General features: G+C 43.6%; 1 protein-coding gene across 1 annotated transcript; it reads left to right on the top strand.

The window, feature by feature from the left end:
• Positions 1-1,028: 1,028 nt before the first annotated feature.
• LOC115177138 (neuronal pentraxin-1) lies at positions 1,029-20,178 on the top strand. Its single transcript, XM_029737683.1, has 5 exons — positions 1,029-1,085; positions 4,080-4,964; positions 6,128-6,778; positions 16,512-16,691; positions 19,655-20,178. The coding sequence occupies exons 2-5, from the start codon at positions 4,230-4,232 to the stop codon at positions 19,862-19,864; spliced, it is 1,776 nt and encodes a 591-aa protein (XP_029593543.1). The 5' UTR covers positions 1,029-1,085; positions 4,080-4,229; the 3' UTR covers positions 19,865-20,178.
• The last annotated feature ends 2,951 nt before the right edge of the window (positions 20,179-23,129 follow it).

Below are 23,129 nucleotides of genomic sequence, written 5' to 3'. Positions count from 1 at the left end.
CCACAATCACCTGACCTCAACCCAATTGAGATGGTTTGGTATGAGTTGGACCGCAGAGTGAAGAAAAAGCAGCCAACAAGTGCTCAGCATATGTGGGAAGTCCTTCAAGACTGTTGGAAAAGCATTCCAGGTGAATCTGGTTGAGAGAATGCCAAGAGTGTGCAAAGAATCTCAAATCTAAAATACATTTTGATTTGTTAACACATGATTCCATATCTATTATTTCATAGTTTATGTCTTCACTATTATTCTACAGTTTAGAAAATAGTAAAATGAAGAAAAACCATTGTCCAAACTTTTGACTGGTACTGTAAGTAGTACTTTAAAGTATTTTTACTTAAGTACTTTACACCACTGGATTTTATTTGGTTTGAGTGTATATTTGGCCTTTGCCTGAGTCTTGTTTGTGTGTGCTGAGCGTGTTCCTCTAATTGACCTGAATACGAGCAGCCATCTGTTGGTCTGAAGGCTCTGTGCTGGACAGGGCTGGGCTATAGGCTATAGGCTGCCAGTCAGACTGCCTGGAGTATACAGGCAGATTAATCAGGCCAATTATCCTGTTAAGATGTAGGTGAACCACCGCGTGTGGCAGTGAAGATAGTAGAGTGTGTGTGTATGTGTTAGTGTTTGTGGATGAGTACATGGTCAATTTTAAGGCTTGACAATCTGTAAAGTTGACAGCGGGAAATAAGAAATGCAGCAGGTGTCTTCTGAGCATAATGCAATGTATTACCAACACCAGTGTAGTTGGGGTTACTTCCATTTCAACTACAAAAGTTCACTAAATTAATCGTTATTCAATTCCTCAATTGAAAATCCATATTGATTAATTAAATTAAATTGCCTTTTCAATTCCTGATATGAACTTTCCAGAATTGACAGAATCTAAATGGAATTGATCCCAACCCTGCAGCATGTAGTATAGCCTACAGAGAAAGAGACTGTGGAAAGGTAGGGGTGAGCCGAGAGAGAGAGATGTTAACACACTCCCCTGGAGTAAATCTCACAATCTGATCAGTGTATGTGGTGAGGTGGATTAACTAACTGACCAACGGAACAGGAGCAGGACACACACAGGCTCTCAGGTAAGGACACTTTCTTTCTGTTCAACAATGTGTAGATTATGACCATTCAGGTTGGATTTATTGACTTTCATTCCAAGATGAATTAGATTATTTCAAGTTCAGTTTGATGTTAGATACAGGTGTATTTCTCTCCAAGGTGATGCTTTCTATCCATTACTACAAATGTTTCTATGGGTCTCTGTCATTACATTCTGACTGACTGAGGGGTCATCTACAAACTTTGTAAACCTGTCTAGTGGAATTCAACTCAATTGATATTACTTTTTATCAGATATACTCTGGTTGTATTAAGGCCAGGATTGGGGTCAATTGTTCTTCAATCTAGGAGATGACTTGTCATTCAAATTTGTAAAAATCCTCAATTAGATTGGAATTGACAACCCAACCCTGGAAGTTATATTGTCATGCTTCGGTGGTCTCCTGGCTTTGGTAAACTCTTCTTAATTGCAAACGTAGCCACCATATGAGCAGATATTATGTTTTTGTTGGTCAGCCCTTTTCTAATTAGTGTTAAATGTGCCCGTTAGCTTGAAATGTATCAGTAATCACTGACTTCAATGCCCACTTTAACCATATGGTGCCCGTAGGCCTACTATAAAGTAAAGCTCCCCCTCCCTCCCACACACACACACACACACACACACACACACACACACACACACACACACACACACAGCAGAGGAAAACGTTCTTGTCTCTCGACTCTGTCAGCCTAATAAGTATTTGTAATTAGGTTAATTGGAAGATCTGTGAAAGATAATAAAGGTAGGGCTAAAAAGGCCAAAGAATTGAGATTGGGTGAAACAGGGTTGTGTGGCTCGACAATCTGGCTCTCCTCTAAGCCAGTGTTTCCCAAACTCGGTCCTGGGGCCGCCCCTGGGTGCACGTTTTGGTTTTTGCCCTAGCACTACACAGCTGATTCAAGTCACAAACTCATCTTCAAGCTTATATTATATTAGATATTATCTCTCTCTTTATGGCCATATGAATGACTGTCAGTTGAACTGTGCAGTTGAACTGGGTCAAACAATGTCTGGATTGGGAGCGACAGGTGGCCATCACGGTTTTAGCTGTCACCCCACGTGCCCACACATCTTTATTTACGGTACCGTAAAAATACATCCAATGGTGATTAGATGTGATTAGGAGTGTCTGATTGCTATGGTAACGCCACAATAGATCATTGCCAACCTTTCCCTTTGGGAGGGAAGTGGCGTAGAAAACCTTCGATCGGGCTGGTCACAGTGGCGGTTCTAGACCATTTCAACTGGGGGGGCCAAGCTGGGGCCAGTTGTACTGTTAGAGGGGCCAGTTACATCAGACGTTATTGTTGTCATATCGTTTTCTTCACTGCATTGCAGACATTAGCAGGCAAAAGACCATGTTCATAATCATCATCGTTGCCACTGTCTAATAACGGATGTAAAAAAAGAATGATAGCAAAAATGTGTTATGTAAAAATTATTTCATACTCCACATTTAGGGGGGCCACAAGAGGGTCCAAAATTGTTGTCACAGGGGCACTGGCCCCCCCTGGCCCCCAGAACCGCTACTGGCTGGTCATAGAAATAAGAGCAGCAGACGCTTGAACTTGCATGACAAGGTGTGAGTGAGAGTAGGAGAGAGACATCCTACAAGAAACCTGGTATAGAGGAGACGGACCCACTGGTTGCCCTCTAGGTTACAGAGAGCTGGTAGTCCCATCCACCAAACTACCAGGTGTGAAACAGGGAAGGGACTCAGGGGGTATGCTAATTTGGTATAGAGCAGACCTAACTCATTCCATTAAATTTATCAAAACAGGAACATTTTACATTTGGCCAGAAATTCAAAAGGAAATGATCTTAACAGAGAAAAATGTCCTCCTGTGTGCTACCTATATCGCCCCACTAAAATCCCCATACTTCAATGAAGACAGCTTCTCCATCCTGGAGGGGGAAATCAATCATTTCCAGGCCCAGGGACATGTACTAGTCTGTGGCGACCTCAATGCCAGAACCGGACAAGAACCTAACACCCTCAGCATACAGGGGGACAAACACCATCAAGAGATTTCTTAAGCAGCCAGTAAAAACAACATTATAATTTCAGAACATACTCTACTCTTAATAATGTGAAGGCTTAGATGCTCACTTTATTTCTTACTGATTTACTTATTTTTTGGTGTTTTCGTTATAATGATCTGGTGTGCGTGCTATCGGTACTCTGTGATTTTGTTTTATTCCAGGCCAATCCCTTGATTAATCTCTCAAAAGCCAATTAATGCATCAATCCTGCAGATGGAATACTGACTACAGTCAGGCACGTGCGTGTAAAAAAACAAAAAACAAACTTTTTATTTGATTTAGTCTATTCTCTCTCTCGTAACTTCAAATGCAACGAATTGCCTATCGGTTTACAATGAGTACCACCAGTAGTAGGTTAGTAGCATGTGTTGCCTCACGGTCAGGACAGGGAAGGGGGCGACTGCAGTTTGACTGTTTGTTAGCAGAACAAATTCAAATCAAGTAAAGACTAGCTTGTTTTGACAGCATAGCCTAGCTAACGAGCTGATCCATCTAGTCTACATCAGCGATGATCAGATACTGTATAGACCGCAGTAGGGACTCTAGGAAGATAATTAACTAACTTCCTTTCATCTTTGAGCTGGCTTAGTCTATAATGTATGATGAGTGAGTGTGTTTTGGTAGAAAAGTAAAACCTATGTTAAAACAAATCATGGAGAATTTGGCTACAGGAGCAGTAGAAAAATGTAAATGGTTGTCGGTCATTTTGGATGGGGGCGCCCTTTTTCTCACTTTGAGACCACCAAAGATCTGTGCACGGCCCTGCCTAGAGTACAGTACTGGCCTCCACACCTACAACTGCAGCCTTGTAGTCTTCCAAACAGCATCCACAGCAATAGAAGGGGAACTACCGGTCCCTGCTACTTTGTGTGCTGTCCTAGACCAAAAGTTACTCAGCTGCATTCTAAACCTCGTACTTTTCTTGCAGGTGCTTTCCTCAACAGCCCTGGTTCTCCCACAACATAAAATAAGAAACTTTCAGAGGTATCAGACCACAGAGCTATTGGAATATAGCTTTTCTGGGACATGCTGCTTTTAATTCAAAAGAGATAAACTTACTCACATCAGACATTTTAAAATGGAGTCTATTTCTTCAACCTCAAACTATACTCAAAGAGTGCTGAAAATGGGACACAAGTGCATCTCTAAACCCTCGCCGTTACAAACACTCATCCTCTCCACCATCCTCCTCTTCATCTCCCCTACCTCTGCCATGCCAGGGCCTGACTATGGAGGCCACCCGCGGTTCATCTGCATTCCCGTCCCTGCCGATACCGACCCTGCCTGCTTCCCCTCTGGGGGGCCAGTCATGGGGCCTAGCGGGGCAGGGCACCACGCGCCTCCTGTAGGGCCCCCGAACAGTAATGGCTGGTGGGGAATGACAGAGGAGGCTAAAACCACTATTTTACACCTGAGAGAGAGCCTGGTGCAGCAGAAAGAGACCATCCTGGATATGAGAGAGACCATCAGGGAGCTGACCGCCAAGCTCACCCTGTGTGAGGGCTCCGGGCCGGGCATCGGGGCTCACAACGACCACCATGGACCTCCATCTCATCACGGAGGGGCTGGCAGCCATCTGCCTTATGCTGACAACGGTCCCCATGGCAACCAGCAGGGTCACCATGGAAACAACAACCCTGCCTTGGATGCAGCCGGACACTACCCTGGGAATGGGGGGCACCGGTCGGACAGTGGGCATAACAACAGGGGGAAGGATAAACACGCAACACCAGAGGATATGATATCATCAAAATCGCCGGAGGAACTGGGCAGGATGCTGCAGGCCCTTAAAGAGAGAATGGATAACCTGCAGGTGAGAAAGAGTTCCGTTTAGTACAGAAAAGAGATAATGGAGATAGGATGGGGTCATGAGGAAAGAGATAAAAGAATGATAGAGGGATGAGAGACAGAGACTAAAGTCAGGATTAAGGGATTACTTTAAATTGATTTGGATAAAAGCGTCTGCTAAATGGCAGATTACTATATTATAATGCGAGAGAGAGAGAGAGAGAGAGAGAGAGAGAGAGAGAGAGAGAGAAGAAGTGGGGTGTAATGTGTTTCCACGTGTCACTTCCTTGTCTTGTCTCAGGTCAGGTGCTGCACATGTCATTGGATTGTTTGGTCAAATAAACAAATCAAGCTGAATAAGAGCTCGGGATAATCAGTTAATCAGTCAATCACATGAAAGTACCACCCTGCCATGCGAGACACCATCTGCCACAGGCAGACAGAGTTCTACATCTTGTTTCCTGGCATCAAAATCCTTTATTTGTAAAAACAATCAAGGATCACCATTGTCCCTTTCCTCTGCTACACTGCCAGCCCTGTCTGACTGTCTGGAGCAGAACAGTCTTGGCACAGAGAGAGACTGGCATCCCTGGCATAACTAGTCCTGGCCTGACAGTGAAGTGGCTTCAGGGGTTGGATGATCACCCTGTCTAAGTCGAAATGGGCACACTAGACAAGGTTATTGAGCACTGACGGTTTAAATGGGTTCTGCTTGAGTACGCTTGGTAGGGTTTGGTATGGTTGGGTGGGTTTGAGATGAGCAGGGCAGAGCTAGCTGGGCGAGTTTAAGATTGGTAGAGAGAGTTAGGTTAGCTTGGTAGATTGGTAAAATTAGTGTTGCGGGATGGAGCTGGGCAGGGCACATCATTCCTACCTGTTCTCTCTCTCTTGCTTTCTCTCTTAATCCAGGCTTTGTCGTCCAGGTTTGTGGCCTGACTATCAGGCTGTAAGTGGAGATCATGATAATTGACACTGATCTCAGATCTGTACCCTCTGCTGCCCGTGCCATCTGTCTATCGTCACGGTCCCACAGAGAGACCACAAGTCAACGATGTAGAAACTGTCAAATAGCAATACTTTTTTCACTTATCTCTCAATCTGTTTCTCAATCTCAACCGTAATAAAAAAAAGAATGTACGTACTGTAGTCAACAGTAAATTAGGTTAGTGTTTGTGTCTCCCTCCCCAGCAGTCAAGGAACACCTCCACCACCTACTCCAGCTCTCTGAAGGAGCTCCTCCAGAGGAAGATCAGTGCTCTGGAGCAGCAGATGCACCACACCGCTGCTGCCCTCAGCAGCAGCCCCGATCACCACGACGACAGCGATCACCATGATGACGGGCACCATGAAGACCACGACGATGATGGGCATCACGACGACAGTCACCATGACAACGATGAGCATCACGGTGACAGTCACCGTGACGACCACCCCGATGATCACCATGACGATGGGCAACACGACAACGAGGCAGATAGCCATGGTTACCTGCAGAGAACGGGTTATCGCATACCAGGGCCCAGGGCTGGCCTGCACTCCAACAACAAACTGGACTCTCTACTGAGTAACCTGCACCACACAGGTACCAACAGCAGGAAGAAGACCAAGACCCCTGATGCCTTCCAGATCGGCTTCCCCATGAGAACCAACTACATGTACGGGAAGGTGAAGATGACCCTCCTCCACGAGATCTTTGCCCTCACCCTGTGTCTGTGGATAAAGGGGGGCGCAGGCTCCGGGCTGGGGACCCCCTTCTCCTACTCTGTACCAGGACAGGCCAACGAACTGGTGCTGATCGAGTGGGGCAACAACCCCATGGAGCTGCTGGTGGATGACAAGGTGAGACGGGGAGAGAGAGGGTTGAGTAGAGAGTGGCCATGTCTGAATACCCATACTAGTGTTTTACAGACCTAAACTGCATACTCATTTCGGCGATGGGTCTAGTGGAATTCACTCGTCTTTTCATCTTTTCCAACGTGTTTGACAACAGCTGATAATCAGAGAAATTGATGTGCTGTACCAAAATTAATGAATTGAGGGAATCTATTTTTGAAATGTCAGTCTATTTATAAAAAAAATGTTCAGCATACTATTTACACTGAACAAAAATATAAACGCAACGTGTAAAGTGTTGGTCCCATGTTTCATGAGCTGAAATAATAGATACCCATATATTTTCCATACTCACAAAAAGCTTATTTCTCTCAACTTTGTGCAGAAATTTGTTTACATCCCTGTTAGTGAGATTTTTTTCCTTTGCCATGATCATCAATCCACCTGACAGGTGTAGCATAACAAGAAGCTGATTAAACAGCATGATCATTACACAGGTGCACCTTGTGCTAGGGACAATAAAAGGCCACTCTAAAATGTGCAGTTTTGTCACACAACACAATGCCACAGATGTCTCAAGTTTTGAGGGAGCATGCAATTGGCATGCTGACTGCAGGATAGTCCACCTGAGCTGTTGCCAGATAATTGAATGTTAATTTCTCTACCATAAGCCGCCTCCAACATTGTTTTAAAGAATTTGGCAGTACGTCCAACCGGCCTCACAACCACAGACCACATGTATGGCATCGTGTGGGCGAGCGGTTTGCTGATGTCAACGTTGTGAACAGAGTGCCCCATGGTGGTGGTGGGGTCATGGTATGGGCAGGCAGAAGCTACAGACAACAAACACTCGACTGCGTGTTCCAGTTCCTGCCAATATTCAGCAACTTCACACAGCCATTGAAAAGGAGTGGGACAACATTCCACAAGGCCACAATCAACTGTCTGATCAACTCTCTGCAAAGGAGATGTGTCGCACTGGATGAGGCAAATGGTGGTCACACCAGATACTGACTGGTTTTCTAATCCACGCCCCTACCTTTTTTAAGGTATCTGTGACCAACAGATGCATATCTGTATTCCCAGTTGTGAAATCCATAGATTAGGGCCTAATGAATTCATTTCAATTGACTGATTTCCTTACATGAACTGTAAATCAGTAAAATATTTGAAATTGTTGCATGTTGTGTTTATAGTTTTATTCAGTATAATACGCTAGAATGGTTATTCGGACATGGGCAGAGTGCATGCTATATAACGCTCTTGGATTTAACACTGTGAGGATAAAAGCCATGTAAGCCATGTCTCTGTAGCCAAAGGTTTAGCCCAGAAGGCCTGTTGGACTCAGTAGCTCAGATGCTCAGTATATAATAACTAGGCTACACTGAAGAGCACTGTAACTCCGAAGGTTAACCGAATGGACTTTCTGACACCAGTGATCCGTCTTAATGGTGTGACGATGACGTCACAGAGTCAGAGAGCAGCTTACTTAGACAGGTGGAGAGAGTCTCAGCCAGAGTGTGAATTACACCATGATTTTTGTGGGTCTCTATCGATTTTTTTTATGGGACTAATAATAAAGACATCATTTAAACTGTAAAACATGTATTACCTTTTAATGTGACATTAACACAACCAGTCATGATATTTTCATTTGATTGTCAAACAAATCTCTTCAAAAAGTAGGCTACCTATGCGTGTTCATCCACTCCAAAATAATTCCAGCATCCAAACTGCATGTACAGTTGAAGTCAGAAGTTTACATACACCTTAGCCAAAAGTTTCACAATTCATAACATTTAATCCTAATAAAAATTCCATGTCTTAGGTCAGTTAGGATCACCACTTTATTTTAAGAATGTAAAAGATCAGAATAATAGTAGAGTGATTTATTTCAGCTTTTATTTTCTATGGGATTGAGGTCAGGGCTTTGTGATGGCCACTCCAATACCTTGACTTTGTTGTCTTTAAGCCATTTTGCCAAAACTTTGGAAGTATGCTTGGGGTCATTGTCCATTTGGAAGACCCATTTGTGACCAAGCTTTAACTTCCTGACTGATGTCTTGAGATGTTGCTTCAATAATATATCCACATAATTTTCCTTGCTCATGATGCCATCTATTTTGTGAAGTGCACCAGTCCCTCCTGCAGCAAAGCACCCCCACAACATGATGCTGCAACCCCCGTGCTTCACAGTTGGGATGGTGTTCTTCGGCTTGCAAGCATCCCCCTTTTTCCTCCAAACATAACGATGGTCATTATGGCCAAACATTTATATTTTTGTTCCATCAGACCAGAGGACATTTCTCCAAAAAGTACGATCTTTGTCCCCATGTGCAGTTGCAAACTGTAGTCTGGCTTTTTTATGGCGGTTTTGCAGCAGTTTTTCTTCCTTGCTGTGCGGCCTTTCAGGTTATGTCGATATAGGACTTGTTTTACTGTGGATATAGATACTGTTGTACCTGTTTCCTCCAGCGTCTTCACAAGGTCCTTTGCTGTTGTTCTGGGATTGATTTGCACTTTTCGCACCAAAGTACGTTCAGCTCTCTAGCAGACAGAACACATCTCCTTCCTGAGCGGTATGATGGCTGTGTGGTCCCATGGTGTTTATACTTGCGTACTATTGTTTGTACAGATGAACGTGTTACCTTCAGGCGTTTGGAAATTGCTCCCAAGGATGAACCAGTCTTGTGGAGGTCTGCAATTTCTTTTCTGAGGTCTTGGCTGATTTCTTTTGATTTTCCCATGATGTCAAGCAAAGAGGCACTGAGTTTGAAGGTAGGCATTGAAATACATCCACAGGTACACCTCCAATTGACTCAAATGATGTCAATTAGCCTTTCAGAAGCTCCTAAAGCCATGACATCATTTTCTGGAATTTTCCAAGCTGTTTAAAGGCACAGTCAACTTAGTGTATGTAAACTTCTGACCCACTGGAATTGTGATACAGTGAATTATAAGTGAAACAATCTGTCTTTAAACAATTGTTAGAAAAAATATCTGTGTCATGCAGAAAGTAGATGTCCTAACCGACTTGCCAAAAACTATAGTTTGTTAACAAGAAATACGTGGAGTGGTTGAAAAACAAATTTTAATGACTAAACTTCCGATTTCAACTGTATACTTGCGCCATTTGATGAATGGAAATAGACGTGTGTCACGACTTCTGCTGAAGTTGATGCCCCTCCTTGTTCGGGTGGTGCTCGGTGGTCGACGTCACCGGTCTTCTAGCCATCATTGATCAGTTTTTCATTTTCCATTGGTTTTGTCTGGTCTTCCTACACACCTGGTTCCAATCCCATTCATTACATGTTGCGTATTTAACCCTCTGTTTCCCCTCATGTCCTTGTCAGAGATTGTTTGTTGGTATGCTCGTGATTTATGGATTGGTGCGCGACGGGTTCCCACGTTTATTTTGTTATGTACTTTGGTTTTGGAGTTTTTGTTTTACGTTTTTAAACTACTCCATTTATACCAAGTTCGATTCTCCTGCGCCTGACTTCCCTGCCACCTACACACATGACTTGACAATGTGTTACAAAACACCAAGAAGTGTGCCTAATGAAATTCAGGCTTTGCCATTGATTAGGCCTTTTAATTGATGCTTCTTGCTGACAAATCTACCTTTTTTGTAGCCTGAAAAGTCTGGATACCTGATAAACAGGATGGTCTGGTCATCCTAACACACGGTCAACTTACCAGACTAGGCTACAGTGTGTAAGCCTATTACCATGAACTTCTAATAGATCTACCGGTAGACAGTTATGTAGTGTTCTTTTTTTTTTTTTTGCTGATCACAAAAAAATAAAAAAGTAATGCTCCCTATACTTTCAGTTGCGTTTTCCTTCCAGTAGGCTTAAATCACTTCTGGTAGCCTACCCTCTCAGCAGAGGCAATTTTACACACATGAACACGCACAGAACAGGTAGCCTACATCCAATATAATACATGAGTTAAATAAATCAAAACATGTTTTACACCCTTGTTCTTGAGTTAGTCCCTAGTTAATGGGTTAATGCTTGGAGTCTTCACAGATCGTGTGACATAAAACACTTCCTTTCTGTCCTTACATTGATGAAATTGATGACAGTGTTATTTATCATTATTAAGCATTTAACAATTGAATTAGAACATTGAACGTTAATCATTTATCCTCTTCTAACCAAAGAGTCACCTTGTAGGCCAACTGTTATTAACGTATAGCCTACTTGTTGGATGGATTGGATGCACATTGGTGTCTAGCTGGAGACTAGTTGTCTAGTGATATTGTCTACCATCATCAGCTGATCCAGTAAAGAAAACAAATATTTATGGGAAATAATAAAGCGAAATAAATGGCCTACTACTTTTGGCCACGGATGGCACAGAGAAACCGAGGTAATGACAGTTTCAAGTTGGATAGTCAATGGATATTCGCACTTTAAAACCTCAATAGCTTTCAAACCACTTGAGCCACAGACAGGAAAAATTGCGCACAACATTGCACAGGTCTTATTTTCACGATTTGGATATTAATTCGCTTTCCAAAGCTCATAAACGTGGAGATGTAAGCAGCATTTTGTATTCCTAGTTGAATTAGTTAGGGAGCGTAAACAAAGTACAAACTTTTTTCAGAATCTACATTCAGTGGCCCTACACATTGCACACCCTTTAGTTTGTCCATTTTCATCTCGCTTGATTTTACATAAATATATCAAACTTTCTAATTTCAATAGCTCCTTGGTTATGTGAGCTACTGGACTCAAACAAGGTTCATAATGTCCACTGACTACCCTTCTATATTGCACACCCTTTGGTTTGTCCATTTTCATCTCACATGTTTTTACATACATTTTTCTAATTTCAATAGCTCCTTGTTCGTGTGACCTACTGGACTCAAACAAGGTTCAGAATGTCCACTGACTACCCTTCTATTTTGCACACACTTTGATTTGTCCGTTTTCATCTCACACGTTTATACATTAATTTAGTAAACTTACTTTCAGAATGTCCACGGACTGGCGGAGACGGGCACCACGAGGCTTCCAGTGCGGTAACGAGACCGATCCAGGAAAAGCTGGCGGGAGCCCCGGGGAGAGTTCTCTTTTCTTTGTGAAGGGCAAGGCGCCCTGGAATGGGATCGACCCAAGAGATGGGCCCAAGCCCTTGAAAGCGTTGCGGTTCCAGCGGCGTCCGGTGAGCTCTCGCTGACCCTTGAAAATCCGGGGGAGAGGGTATAACTCTCGTGCCGGGCCGGACCCATATCCGCAGCAGGTCTCCAAGGTGAACATCCTCTGGCATGTTAAAACAATGTAGGTAAGGGAAGTCGGCAAGTCAGATCCTTAACTTCGGGATAAGGATTGGCTCTAAGGGCTGGGTCGGTCGGGCTGGGGGGTGAAGTGGGGCTCAAGCCGCGGCTGGGGGAGCAGTCGGTCCGTCGCCCTCCTCTCGCCACTGTTGGAAGTTCGTTGTGTGGCCCATCTCGCGGTCTCTCGTGCGTGGTCTCGCAAGGTGCTGCATGCGGGGCTTCATCGGGTGGTGTCTGTCAGCGGGCCAAAGGCGGACCGGTGGGGGATTGGGTCCGGCTGTTGGTGGCGGCGACTCTGGACGCGTCCTGGGCCCTTCTCGTGGATCTCCCCAGCTACGGCGCTCGCTGGACCTGTTCGCGCTGGGTCTCCGGCGGGTCGCATCGGCCGGCGCCTAGCAGCTGACTTAGAACTGGTGCGGACCAGGGGAATCCGAATGTTTAATTAAAACAAAGCATTGTGAAGGCCCGAGGTGGGTGTTGATGTGATGTGATTTCTGCTCAGTGCTCTGAATGTCAAAGTGAAGAAATTCAATGAAGCGCGAGTAAACGGCGGGAGTAACAATGACTCTCTTAAAGAGTCCTTAGCCTTAGTAAGGAAAATAACGAGGTAGCCTTCTAGCAGGGCTTTTCCAATCCCTCCCTGTATGTCACCTGTTTTCAGGTGTCGCTAACGATGCAAATCAAACGGGAGTTACCTCGGTACTAGTCCGTACACAAAGAGAGTCCTGCAGATGGTGACGGCTGTTGATCGTTAACGGAAGGCGGCAGTCGGTCCTGGAATATGGGGCTTTCGGTCAAGCATGAAAATGTGAGGGCGGTTCCACCAGACTCAATGATTTGCTGCAGGGCTCTTGTAAACAAATTCTGACCTTGACAGGAAGCCAATCAGAGAATGATGGCTCGAACGCATCCCTGGCTTTGGCTGGGAGGGGGGTGTTAAGTCCTGGGAGACGGCTGATGGAAGTGTACTACTCGCATCAGTCTGATCACAGAGCGGCTATGGTGAAACATTTAAACACACGTCCCCCGTATACTTAGCTAACTGTAAAACGCAAAGGTTTGAATCGAACGCTGACTTCCGCTGGACCCGCTAACAGTGGAGCACTAAATGGAGATGGAATGTGCTTAGCGGTTATGGACACTGCCAGGTCTCAGGTCTGCCTGGGTGCGGGACTCTACACATTCTATGTGGGAGCTCTCTTCTATGCTCCTTGGAGCATGGAGGACAGCATGTGGAGCATGTGGAGATGGCTTGTGCCTTACCATTAGCTGACACTACCATGCCTCAGGCTGCCTGAGTGCGGGACACCCCATATTGTAGATGGGGAGGTCTCACCTACGCTCACTAAACTCGAAGCGGAGACTAAACCCATTGGCCCTGCAGTGATCGGGCATTGCATGGATCTGGATCTTGCCCTATGAAGTGGGGAGAGGTATCTCCAGCTTGTCTGGGGAGGGAGGCCTACATCAGACGTGGGTAGTACCATCCACACCCGTTGATTTGCTGCGGACCCATAAAATGGACAGAAGTAGCCTAGGTTCCCACTGGGCACGGATCACTGAATGTCAACTTGATGAAATTCAAAGGAGTATACCCACCTGTCACGGTCGTACTCAATTTACCCAAGCACATGAAGTTACCATCTGTGGGATTATGACTGAACGTCTCTAAATCAAAATCCCCCCCTAAACGTAACAATACCGTAGCACCACAGATCTTAGGATGGCCCAGGATAGCCTGCCTCTTTTGGCAGGTGAGTAGAGCCGTTCGTGACGGGGTTGGAGTGCGGCCGGATGAGTTGCCACCCCTCCTGATGCGCACCGCATTTTGTGGGGAACCTGGTGCTAAATCACTCGTAGACGACCTGATTCTGGGTCAGGGTTTCGTGCGTAGCAGAGCAGCTCACTCGCTGCGATCTATTGAAAGTCAGCCCTCGATCCAAGCTTTTGTCGGGAATGGAAGGCGTCTTCCTCCACCATACTCCTTCTTTACTTACAGGTTACCAGGTGCATGCAGAAGGGCCAGAGGCCAGACACAGAGTGTGAGAGAGCCCAGGCAGGCAGGTAGAAGGCTTAAGACATTGACATGGGGCTCTGGATAGGTAGGGGGCTAGGTGGTGATCGCCCATCCGGCCGGGCTTGTCCTCTGGTGGGACTGTGAGTCAGGTTGGGTCTCGCTGTGGAAGTCAAAGGGTCACCAGGTACACGAGGAGGCCTCCATCAAGGCGGGGGGCACTCAGACTCCGATCAGGGGGGGCGGACTTGGGGGCCATGGAGATTGGTATGGGGGTTTTAGTCTCTGAGTGGAAAAAAGTGGGCGGGTCAACAGGTGCACAGAGCATGTTTCGGGTTACCAGGTGCATAGAGCCTATTTCAGGTTACCAGGTGCACATGGTTCCTGACAGCGGGAATATAGACATCTTAGTGTCCGGGGAGGGGTGCTTAAGTGTGGGTGTCCCGGTTCGCCTGGTGGGCAAGGTTATGGAGATGGCTGAGCCCCGGCCGGGACGCGGTGATGCCCAGTGAGAGGGGTGTTGACCGGGTAGGGAGAGTAGGTATGGAGGCCTGGAGGTCTGTGGTTCCAGGGAGTAAGCTATACACTCTCAGGCCCAGGGAGAGGGCAGGCAGGCGGGCAGGGAGTATAGGCCTAGAAGCCTGGAGTCAGAGGTCACCAGGTCAATGGGGGCCTGCCTGGAGGTCAGGAAGGCCCCAGGGAGAAAGTTTGAAACATTAATGTCAAATCACCTGAGATGAAAAGTGACCAACTTAAGAGTGTGCAATATAGAAGGGTAGTCAGTGTACATTCTGAACCTTGGTTGGGGACAGTAGGTCACATGACCAAGGAGCTATTGACATTTTAAAAGTAAAAACAATTTATTTATTTATTTTTTCATGTGAAATTGAGTGAGAGGAAAATGGACAAACTAAAGGGTGTGCAATGTGTAGGCCCACTGAGTGTATATTCTGAACCTTGTTTGAGTTCAGTAACTCACATGACCTAGGAGCTATTGAAATTAGAAACATTGAAAAACATTAAAAATTAATGTCAAATCGTGTGAGATTGAAATTAGAAAAATTGGATTTGTCACTATGTTGACGGTCCCTAACTGCTGTTGGTGGACGTAAGGAAAATGACAGGCGAATATCCGTGGAATATCCAACATGAATCTATTTTTACCTCGGTCACAGAGAAGACCAGTACCCACGCGCACCTGAAAAACAACGAATGAGCGCTCTAAACAGCTGACTGACAAAAGCAAACAATGATAAATCAACGGATAAATCTAATGATTGGAATAAAGGCAATTTTTTTTATCAAGGAAGCATGGCAAACAAATGGCGAAAATTAGGAAGTACAAAGGAAAATCTATGTGTAAAGGAACTCATCTTAGGCCGAAATTCAGCACTACTGAGTGGACAGTGCTGCCACATATAAATAAATGGTTTACACCATGACAGAGAGGTGGGGGTATTTGTTTCATTTGGAAACATTTATTTACATATTTACCACTGTAAAACATATTTACCACTACATTTTAAACAAACAGGAGAGTAGATCATTTGCAGTAATTCACAACCTTGGTCTCAGCCCTCATGAAAAAATACTACGGAGTTACTACTCAGCAATACTACACAAGATCTACACAACTATTTACTATTTAATTGCTATTGAGATTTGTAGTAAACCAGTAGTGATTTATGTAGTCATTTAAATAGTAATGAGTGACAAATTGGGACCTTTCATCACTGGTGAACAATGCATATTTCCTATTTAAATCACTACATAATTCTCCCTTAATGTCTACTGTGTAACTACTGAACTTTTGGGTATTTACTACTTAAAACCTACACATACCTACACAATTCCTACATGTTCACTATTGAATTACTACACAAAGCCTAGTGCCGTATGCCTACTCAATCCCTATTGAATTTCTACTGCCATTTGTGCGTGTAGTGTCACTACTGATCACTACTGAATTGCTCCTGATCCTTTTTAATTTCCTAAAAAGTTATATAAACGGCTAAACAACGACATGAAAGTATTCATAAAACTTAAAGGAACTGGTGCCAGCATAAGGGCCAACTATGAAAGACAGGATGACAAAGGATGGAAGAGGATTACATTCAAGATTGGCAAAAACAGTAGCTAGCTAACAACAACCAACTACTTCCTGTCTTGTCTTTTGTGGTCACAAAAAGCCGGTTTTGTCTGGCTGTAGTGTTGTGACCACTTATTTACAACCAACATCAAGTAGTAAAAACTCTACTTGATTACTATTGACAAGCCTGTGTAGTAAAGCTGTAGTGTTTTAACTACTTATTTACTGCCAAGATCAAGTCATCAAGTAGTACAAATTTTTACCTGTTTACTACTGGAAACACACAAGTTATTTCCTTGTGCTGTCAACTTGGTGGTACTCAATCCCTACTCTCCTCCCTTCCCCCCAGGCAGTGACTCTGCCCCTTTCTATCAGCGATGGGAAGTGGCACCATGTGTGTGTGACGTGGTCGACGAGGGACGGTGAGTGGGAGGCGTACCAGGACGGGGTGAAGAGGGGCTCTGGGGAGAACCTGTCCGCATGGCATCCCATCAAACCTGGAGGGGTCTTCATCCTCGGACAGGAACAGGTAATCTTCAAATTCTTTCAGTTGGTTGTTGAGTGTCTACAAAAAGCTTCTGCGTTACACAAGACAAGAAAAGTGCACACTAAGCCATTTTCCCTGCGACCTCACTCATTAACCCCTTGAGCAAGGCAGTTAACCCCTAACAACAAACTGCTCCCCGGGCGCCTATGCAGTGGACGTCGATTGAGGCAGCCCACTGCGCTTCTCTGATTCAGAGAAGTTAGGTTAAATGCGGAAGCCACATTTCAGTTGAATGTGTCGTGTCTTTGGCATCATTAAACTGAAGACTTATTTTTATCAAATAAATTCTCTGTAATTATTATTACGTGATTAAACTAACTTAATCATGTAAATGTAATTAACTAGGAAGTCGGGGCACCAAGGAAAATATTCAAATTACAAAGTTAGCATTTTCCTAATATAACTTTCAGATATTTTAATATCTAATCAATTAGTCTTCTAATTAATGAATTATTCTTTCCCTCACGTTAGTCTCATTCCAAACGTCGTAAATTGTTGGAACCCAGTCTTCACTATGAGTCATCCATACATCAATTGTCTCAATCATTTATTTATTAACTAACTAAATAATCACAGAAATGCACACACAAACAAACAAGTAGATATGGTTACAAGGAAATGATAGGGGAATGTGCCCTAGTGGGCTAAACCGGTATCGCGGCTTGGTGGACAAAAGGGAAGTGGGGGTCGACTGAGATAAAAGACACTACAAAGTTGATAATTATAACAATTGAAATGCTAATCCTTTGCACATGAACGCTCACTCATTCGGGAATAATTGCAATCAATATATATATTTACGCTCAGTGTGTCGTCGTGATCTCAGTTGGAAAGTTTGTTTCTGTTGGAGAGTTTGTCCGCCCTCTCTCTCTCTCTGCCGTTGTTAGAATGGATAGTTCAGAGTAGCATTCAGCAATGTTGTTATAGAATAGATGTTTCGGCGGTTGTCGGTCCTCGCGTTCACGGGTACATAATTTCTAGCTGCAGACTAGTAATTAGTATCGAAGAGTAGCTCTTATTCTGTCGGATCGATAGTCTCAGAGTTTAACCACGTGGTATGGTTAAAATATTCAGCAATCTACTCAAACCTTAACTCCCTCTGATCTGGGCTCAAACCTTAGCCCTCTCGTAATTGAGGTAAGCTTGGTCTGAAGATGATTCTCCAGGTGGGGTTTATATTCAGAAGAGCAGAAAAAGGCTGTCCCATGACGCCAGATCAATGTCTGTGCTCATGGGGCGGGCCAATGACTTAGTTACCTTTAAAGGGAATTGGGTTGCCTTTCATTAAACAGTTTAAAATCACATTACATAATTTCACAAATAGTTTCATCTTTACTCATTCATTTTATACAACAATTAGATGCAAGCATCATAACTGAGACTCTTGTATAAACAGAGTTATGGTAATGTGGCTGTATGAGTTTCACAAACATTAAACGAAATGGACCGGTCTTCCCCGACCGTGTACACCTTCTCCAAAACATGTACATTGTTCAGTTCTCAAGTTCTATGCTGGAGAAGAGGTTCCTTTGTTCTCCTGTGAAAACTCACTCTCTCTTATACTCTGGCCATGAGGAGAGAACTCCTCAAGGAATTTATGACCTGCCTAACAGAGCCTGTTGGTAGGGGGTGAGAGAGAGAGGGGGATGGTGCAGAGAGAGGGGGATGGTACTCGCTATCCCCAAAGAGGGCAACGTCATGACAAATGCATTCAGTTGGGCAACTGACTAGGTATCCCCTTTCCCTTCCTTCCTTCCCTCTTCAGCCCATAATTTCACCTATTATTGACTGAGTCCCTTATCCTAGTATAACCTCCCTTTATGTATCACGCCACGGCTGTCTAGAATGCTATGTTTACACAGTCACACAATTCTGATCTTTTTCTTTTTTACCACTAATTGGTCTTTTCAGCTATTGACAATAATTGGGCAAAAGATCAGAATTGGGCCACCAGTGTAAACGCAGCCCAAGCAGAGGGACTGTTAACCAACCACAAAAGCAGTCACTTCACTAGCATGGGATTTCTCTCAGAAACAGTGATCGTGGTTCGGGTTAAGGTCAGAGTCATTACTGTGTAATCCTAGCCTCTGACCTCTGAACCCTGACCATGTCTCATTTAGAGCAGCAGATAGGTTTTGTCATATAATGAATGCTGACTACCACCTACTACTACACACCATACGTACAACACACAGGAGGTTGGGGAGGACAGGCTCATGGTAATGGCTGGAGTGGAATAGGTAGAATGGCATCAAATAAGCCTCCCGGGTGGCGCAGTGGTCTAAGGCACTGCATTGCAGTGCTAGCTGTGCCACCAGAGGCTCTGGGTTTTAGCCCAGGCTCTGTCGCAGCCGGCCGCGACCGGGAGGTCCGTGGGGCGGCGCACAATTGGCCTAGTGTCGTCTGGGTTAGGGAGGGTTTGGCCGGCAGGGATATCCTTGTCTCATCGCGCACTAGCGACTCCTGTGGCGGGCCGGGCGCAGTGCACGCTGATCAGGTCGCAAGGTGTACGGTGTTTCCTCCGACACATTGGTGCGGCTGGCTTCCGGGTTGGATGTGCGTTGTGTTAAGAAGCAGTGCGGCTTGGTTGGGTTGTGTTTCGGAGGATGCATGGCTCTCGACCTTCGCCTCTCCCGAGTCCGTGTGGGAGTTGTAGCGATGAGACAAGACAGTAACGACTAACAATTGGATACCACAACATTGGGGAGAAAAAGGGGGTAAAAAAAAAGAAAGGTATCAAATACATCAAACACATGGTTTTCATTCGATGCCATTCGCTCCGTTCTGGACATTATTATAAGCCGCCCTTCCCTCAGCAGCATCCTGTGATCCTAAGCTAGCCACAAACAAACCCCATTATTTAGTTTAAATGCATTTATTTTCTTAAGTACAAATCCTAACTTTAGAATGAGCCTAACATGCATGACCTTGTCTCTCTCCTCCAGGACACTCTGGGAGGTCGTTTCGACGCCACGCAGGCATTTATGGGGGACATCTCTGACCTCCAGATGTGGGCTAATGTCCTCACGGCCCATGACATCTACAGCCTGGCCTCCTGCAACAGCCCCCTCAGCGGGGACGTCATCACCTGGTCCGAGAACGCGGTGGAGCTCCACGGAGGGGTCACCAAGTACCCCTTCGACCCCTGTCACTAAGGGCAACCAACTATTATAACATTACCAATGGATCCATATCGCACACATACTTAAAAGTGCTCCTATCGAAGAAGGATTTTTTTCCGATCCAGAGGGGTATGAGATCACACGGGATAGAGGATCCACTCCACTTAATATTACCACCTGACTAAAATGATGCCTTCCTTTTAGTCTGAAAGACTGAAGACACCCATTCCCAGAGACTGTGTTATGACTAATATGGAATTAAAATGTTTTGATAATGAAATGGACTATATACACAGTGCCTTCAGAAAGTATTCATACCCCTTGACTTATTCCACGTTTTGTTGTGTTACAGCCTGAATTCTAAATGTATTAAATTATAACAAATGTTCACCCATCTACACATAATACCCCATAATGAAAAAGTGAAAACATGTTTTTAGAATTTTTGCAAATGTATTGAAAATAAAATACAGAAATAACCATTTACACAAGTATTCACACCCCTAAGTTAATTCTTTGTAGAAGCAACTTTGGCAGTGATTACAGCTATGAGTCTTTCTGGGTAAGTCTCTAAGAGCTTTCCAGACCTGGATAGTGCAATATTTTACAATTCTTCAAGCTCTGTCAAATTGGTTGTTGATCATAGACAACCATTTTCAGGTCTTACCATAGATTTTCAAGTAGAGTTAAGTCAAAACCATAACTTGACCACTCAGGAACATTCACATCTGCTTGGTAAGCAACTCCAGTGAAGATTTGGTCTTGTGTTTTAGGTTATTGTCCTGCTGAAATGTGAATTAATCTTCCAGTGTCTGTTGGAAAGCAGACTGAAACAAGTTTTTCTCTAGGATTTTGCCTGTGCTTAGATCTATTCCATTTATTTTTAATCCTGGAAAACTCCCCAGTCCTGAACGATTACAAGCATACCCATAACATGATGCAGCCACCACTGTGCTTGAAAATATCGAGAGTGGTACTCAGTAATGTGTTGTATTGGATTTGCTCCAAACATAACACTTTATATTCAGGACAACAAGTTAATTGCTTTGCCACATTTTTTTGCAGTATTACTTTAGTGCCTTGTTCCAAAGAGGATTCATGTTTTGGAATATTTTTATTCTGTACAGGCTTCCTTCTTTTCACTCTGTCAATTAGATTTGCATTGTGGTGTAACTACAATGTTGTTGATCCATCCTCAATTTTCTCCTGTCACAGCCAAATTCACTTCTTGACTGTGAGGGACCTTACAGATAATTGTATGTGTCGGGAACAGAGATGAGGTAGTCATTAAAAAAATTATGTTAAACACTAATATTGCACACAATAAAGTCCATGCAACTTATGTGACTTTTTAAGCAAAAGTGTACTCCTGAACTTATTTTAACTTGCCATAACAAAGGGGTTGAATATTTATTGACTTAAGACATTTCAGCTTTTCATTTTTTAATTAATTTGACATTATTGGGTATTGTGTGTAGGCCAGCGACAAAAAATCTAAATGTAATAAATGTTTTATTCAGGCTGTAACACAACAAATGTAGAATAAGTCAAGTGGTGTGAATACTTTCTAAAGGCACTGTATATGTTTCTATTTTTCTAGCTTCTATTTGACCCTTTATTAGTGTTACTAAAATGTTACTGCTGTTTTAATGTCACAACAAGGATAATATGACATATTGTCATATAGTTGATAAAGATCAATAGATATTGTTGTTACGGTACACAGCATCCTTATAGTGGGCCTGTATAATTGACTTTGAAAGTGGTTACATAGGTAGAAGGAGAGAGTGAGGTTGACTAATAGATTCTCTTTGAAAGAAGATTCCTTGAAACATACAGCTACTATACCAAAGAAACCAAAGAAAAGTTAGACTAATTAATTTGTTTAGTCTTTTTTCTTCCTGTTTTCCTGTGATATAAGTACATTGAGTACATTTTCTTAAAGCCGGAGTCCTTAGTTGTTACACCCATTTTTGGATTTATACATTAATGATATATACCCATTGATTCTTGAAGAATATAACTTAGAAATGAATCATGAGCTTAGTTCAAATGTCATACCATATCAGAACCCAGAATATAAGCTTGTTTTACTCCGACATTTGTAAACAATGTAAATGTAAACAAACACTGTATAGCCTCCAAACATGGTTAAAACTGATAACGTTGATATCATGGGTGGTCAGTCTTTGCATCCACAGCTCCGTCTATGAATTTAAGAGTGGTTACATTTCTCCAGGCCCATATCTCAGCTTTATACCAAAACAGAGGTGGGGTGCCCTCTTTGTTATTGTTTCAATCCAGGATTCTAGCTTTGTGTTATTGTTTTGATTTCAGAAAAATGTTTCAATGACTTACCTGAGACATGAATTCCCAGCAAAGAAATGTGCTTTATGAGTCTTTATATGTACACTGAACAAAACTATAAATGCAACATGCAACAATTTCAAAGATTTTACTGAGTTACAGTGTATATAACGAAATCAGTCAATTGAAAGAAATTCATTAAGCCCTAATCTATGGATTTCACATGAGTGAGCAGGGGCGCAGCCATGGGTGGGCCTAGGAGGGCATAGCACCTACTTGGGAGTCAGGTCCACCCACTGGGGAGCCAAGCACAGCCAATCAGAATGAGTTTTTCCCCACAAAAGGGCTTTATTACAGACAGAAATACTCCTCAGCCCTCAGCGGCTTATGGTAGAGAAACTAACATTCAATTCTCTGGCAACAGTTCTGTTGGACAGTCTTGCAATCAGCATGCCAATTGCATGCTCCCTCAAAACTTGAGACATCTGTGGCATTGTGTTGTGACAAAACTGTACATTTTAGAGTGGCCTTTTATTGTCCCCAGAACAAGGTGCACCTGTGTAATGATCATGCTGTTTAATCAGCTTCTTGATATGCCACACCTGTCAGGTGGATGGATTATCTTGGCAAAGGAGAAATGCTCACCAACAGGGATGTAAAAAAATGTGTGTACAACATTTTTGAGAAATAAGCTTTTTGTGCGTATCGAACATTTCTGGGATCTTTTATTTCAGCTCATGAAACATGGGACCAACACTTTATATGTTGAGTTCATATTTTTGTTCAGTATACATACAACACATTTTAAAGCTTGATTTAATGTATAATGAATTGTGCTACATAGGGGAGTGAAAATGTAAGGGAGTTACCCCACATTTTTCTTTACCTCTCTTTTTAATGTAGGAGTAAAGTTTCACCCTTAGACCAAGAATCAGACAAGCAACAGATTTACGATTTAATTTACAATGCACTTTGTATTTAGCAGGTAAGA

The sequence above is a fragment of the Salmo trutta genome, chromosome 37 (genome assembly GCF_901001165.1).
Source record: "Salmo trutta chromosome 37, fSalTru1.1, whole genome shotgun sequence".
NCBI classification, from domain to species: Eukaryota; Metazoa; Chordata; class Actinopteri; order Salmoniformes; family Salmonidae; genus Salmo; species Salmo trutta.
The sequence above is the reverse complement of the archived record's forward strand: the minus strand, read 5'-3'. Positions and strand labels throughout refer to the sequence as shown.

Excerpts from the sequence above, each read along its gene's own strand:
- LOC115177138 (XM_029737683.1), top strand. The coding sequence starts at position 4,230 with ATGGAGTCTATTTCTTCAACCTCAAACTATACTCAAAGAGTGCTGAAA. Across the intron at positions 4,965-6,127 it reads AGAGAATGGATAACCTGCAG|CAGTCAAGGAACACCTCCAC; the intron begins GTGAGAAAGAGT and ends CTCCCTCCCCAG. Across the intron at positions 6,779-16,511 it reads AGCTGCTGGTGGATGACAAG|GCAGTGACTCTGCCCCTTTC; the intron begins GTGAGACGGGGA and ends CCTTCCCCCCAG.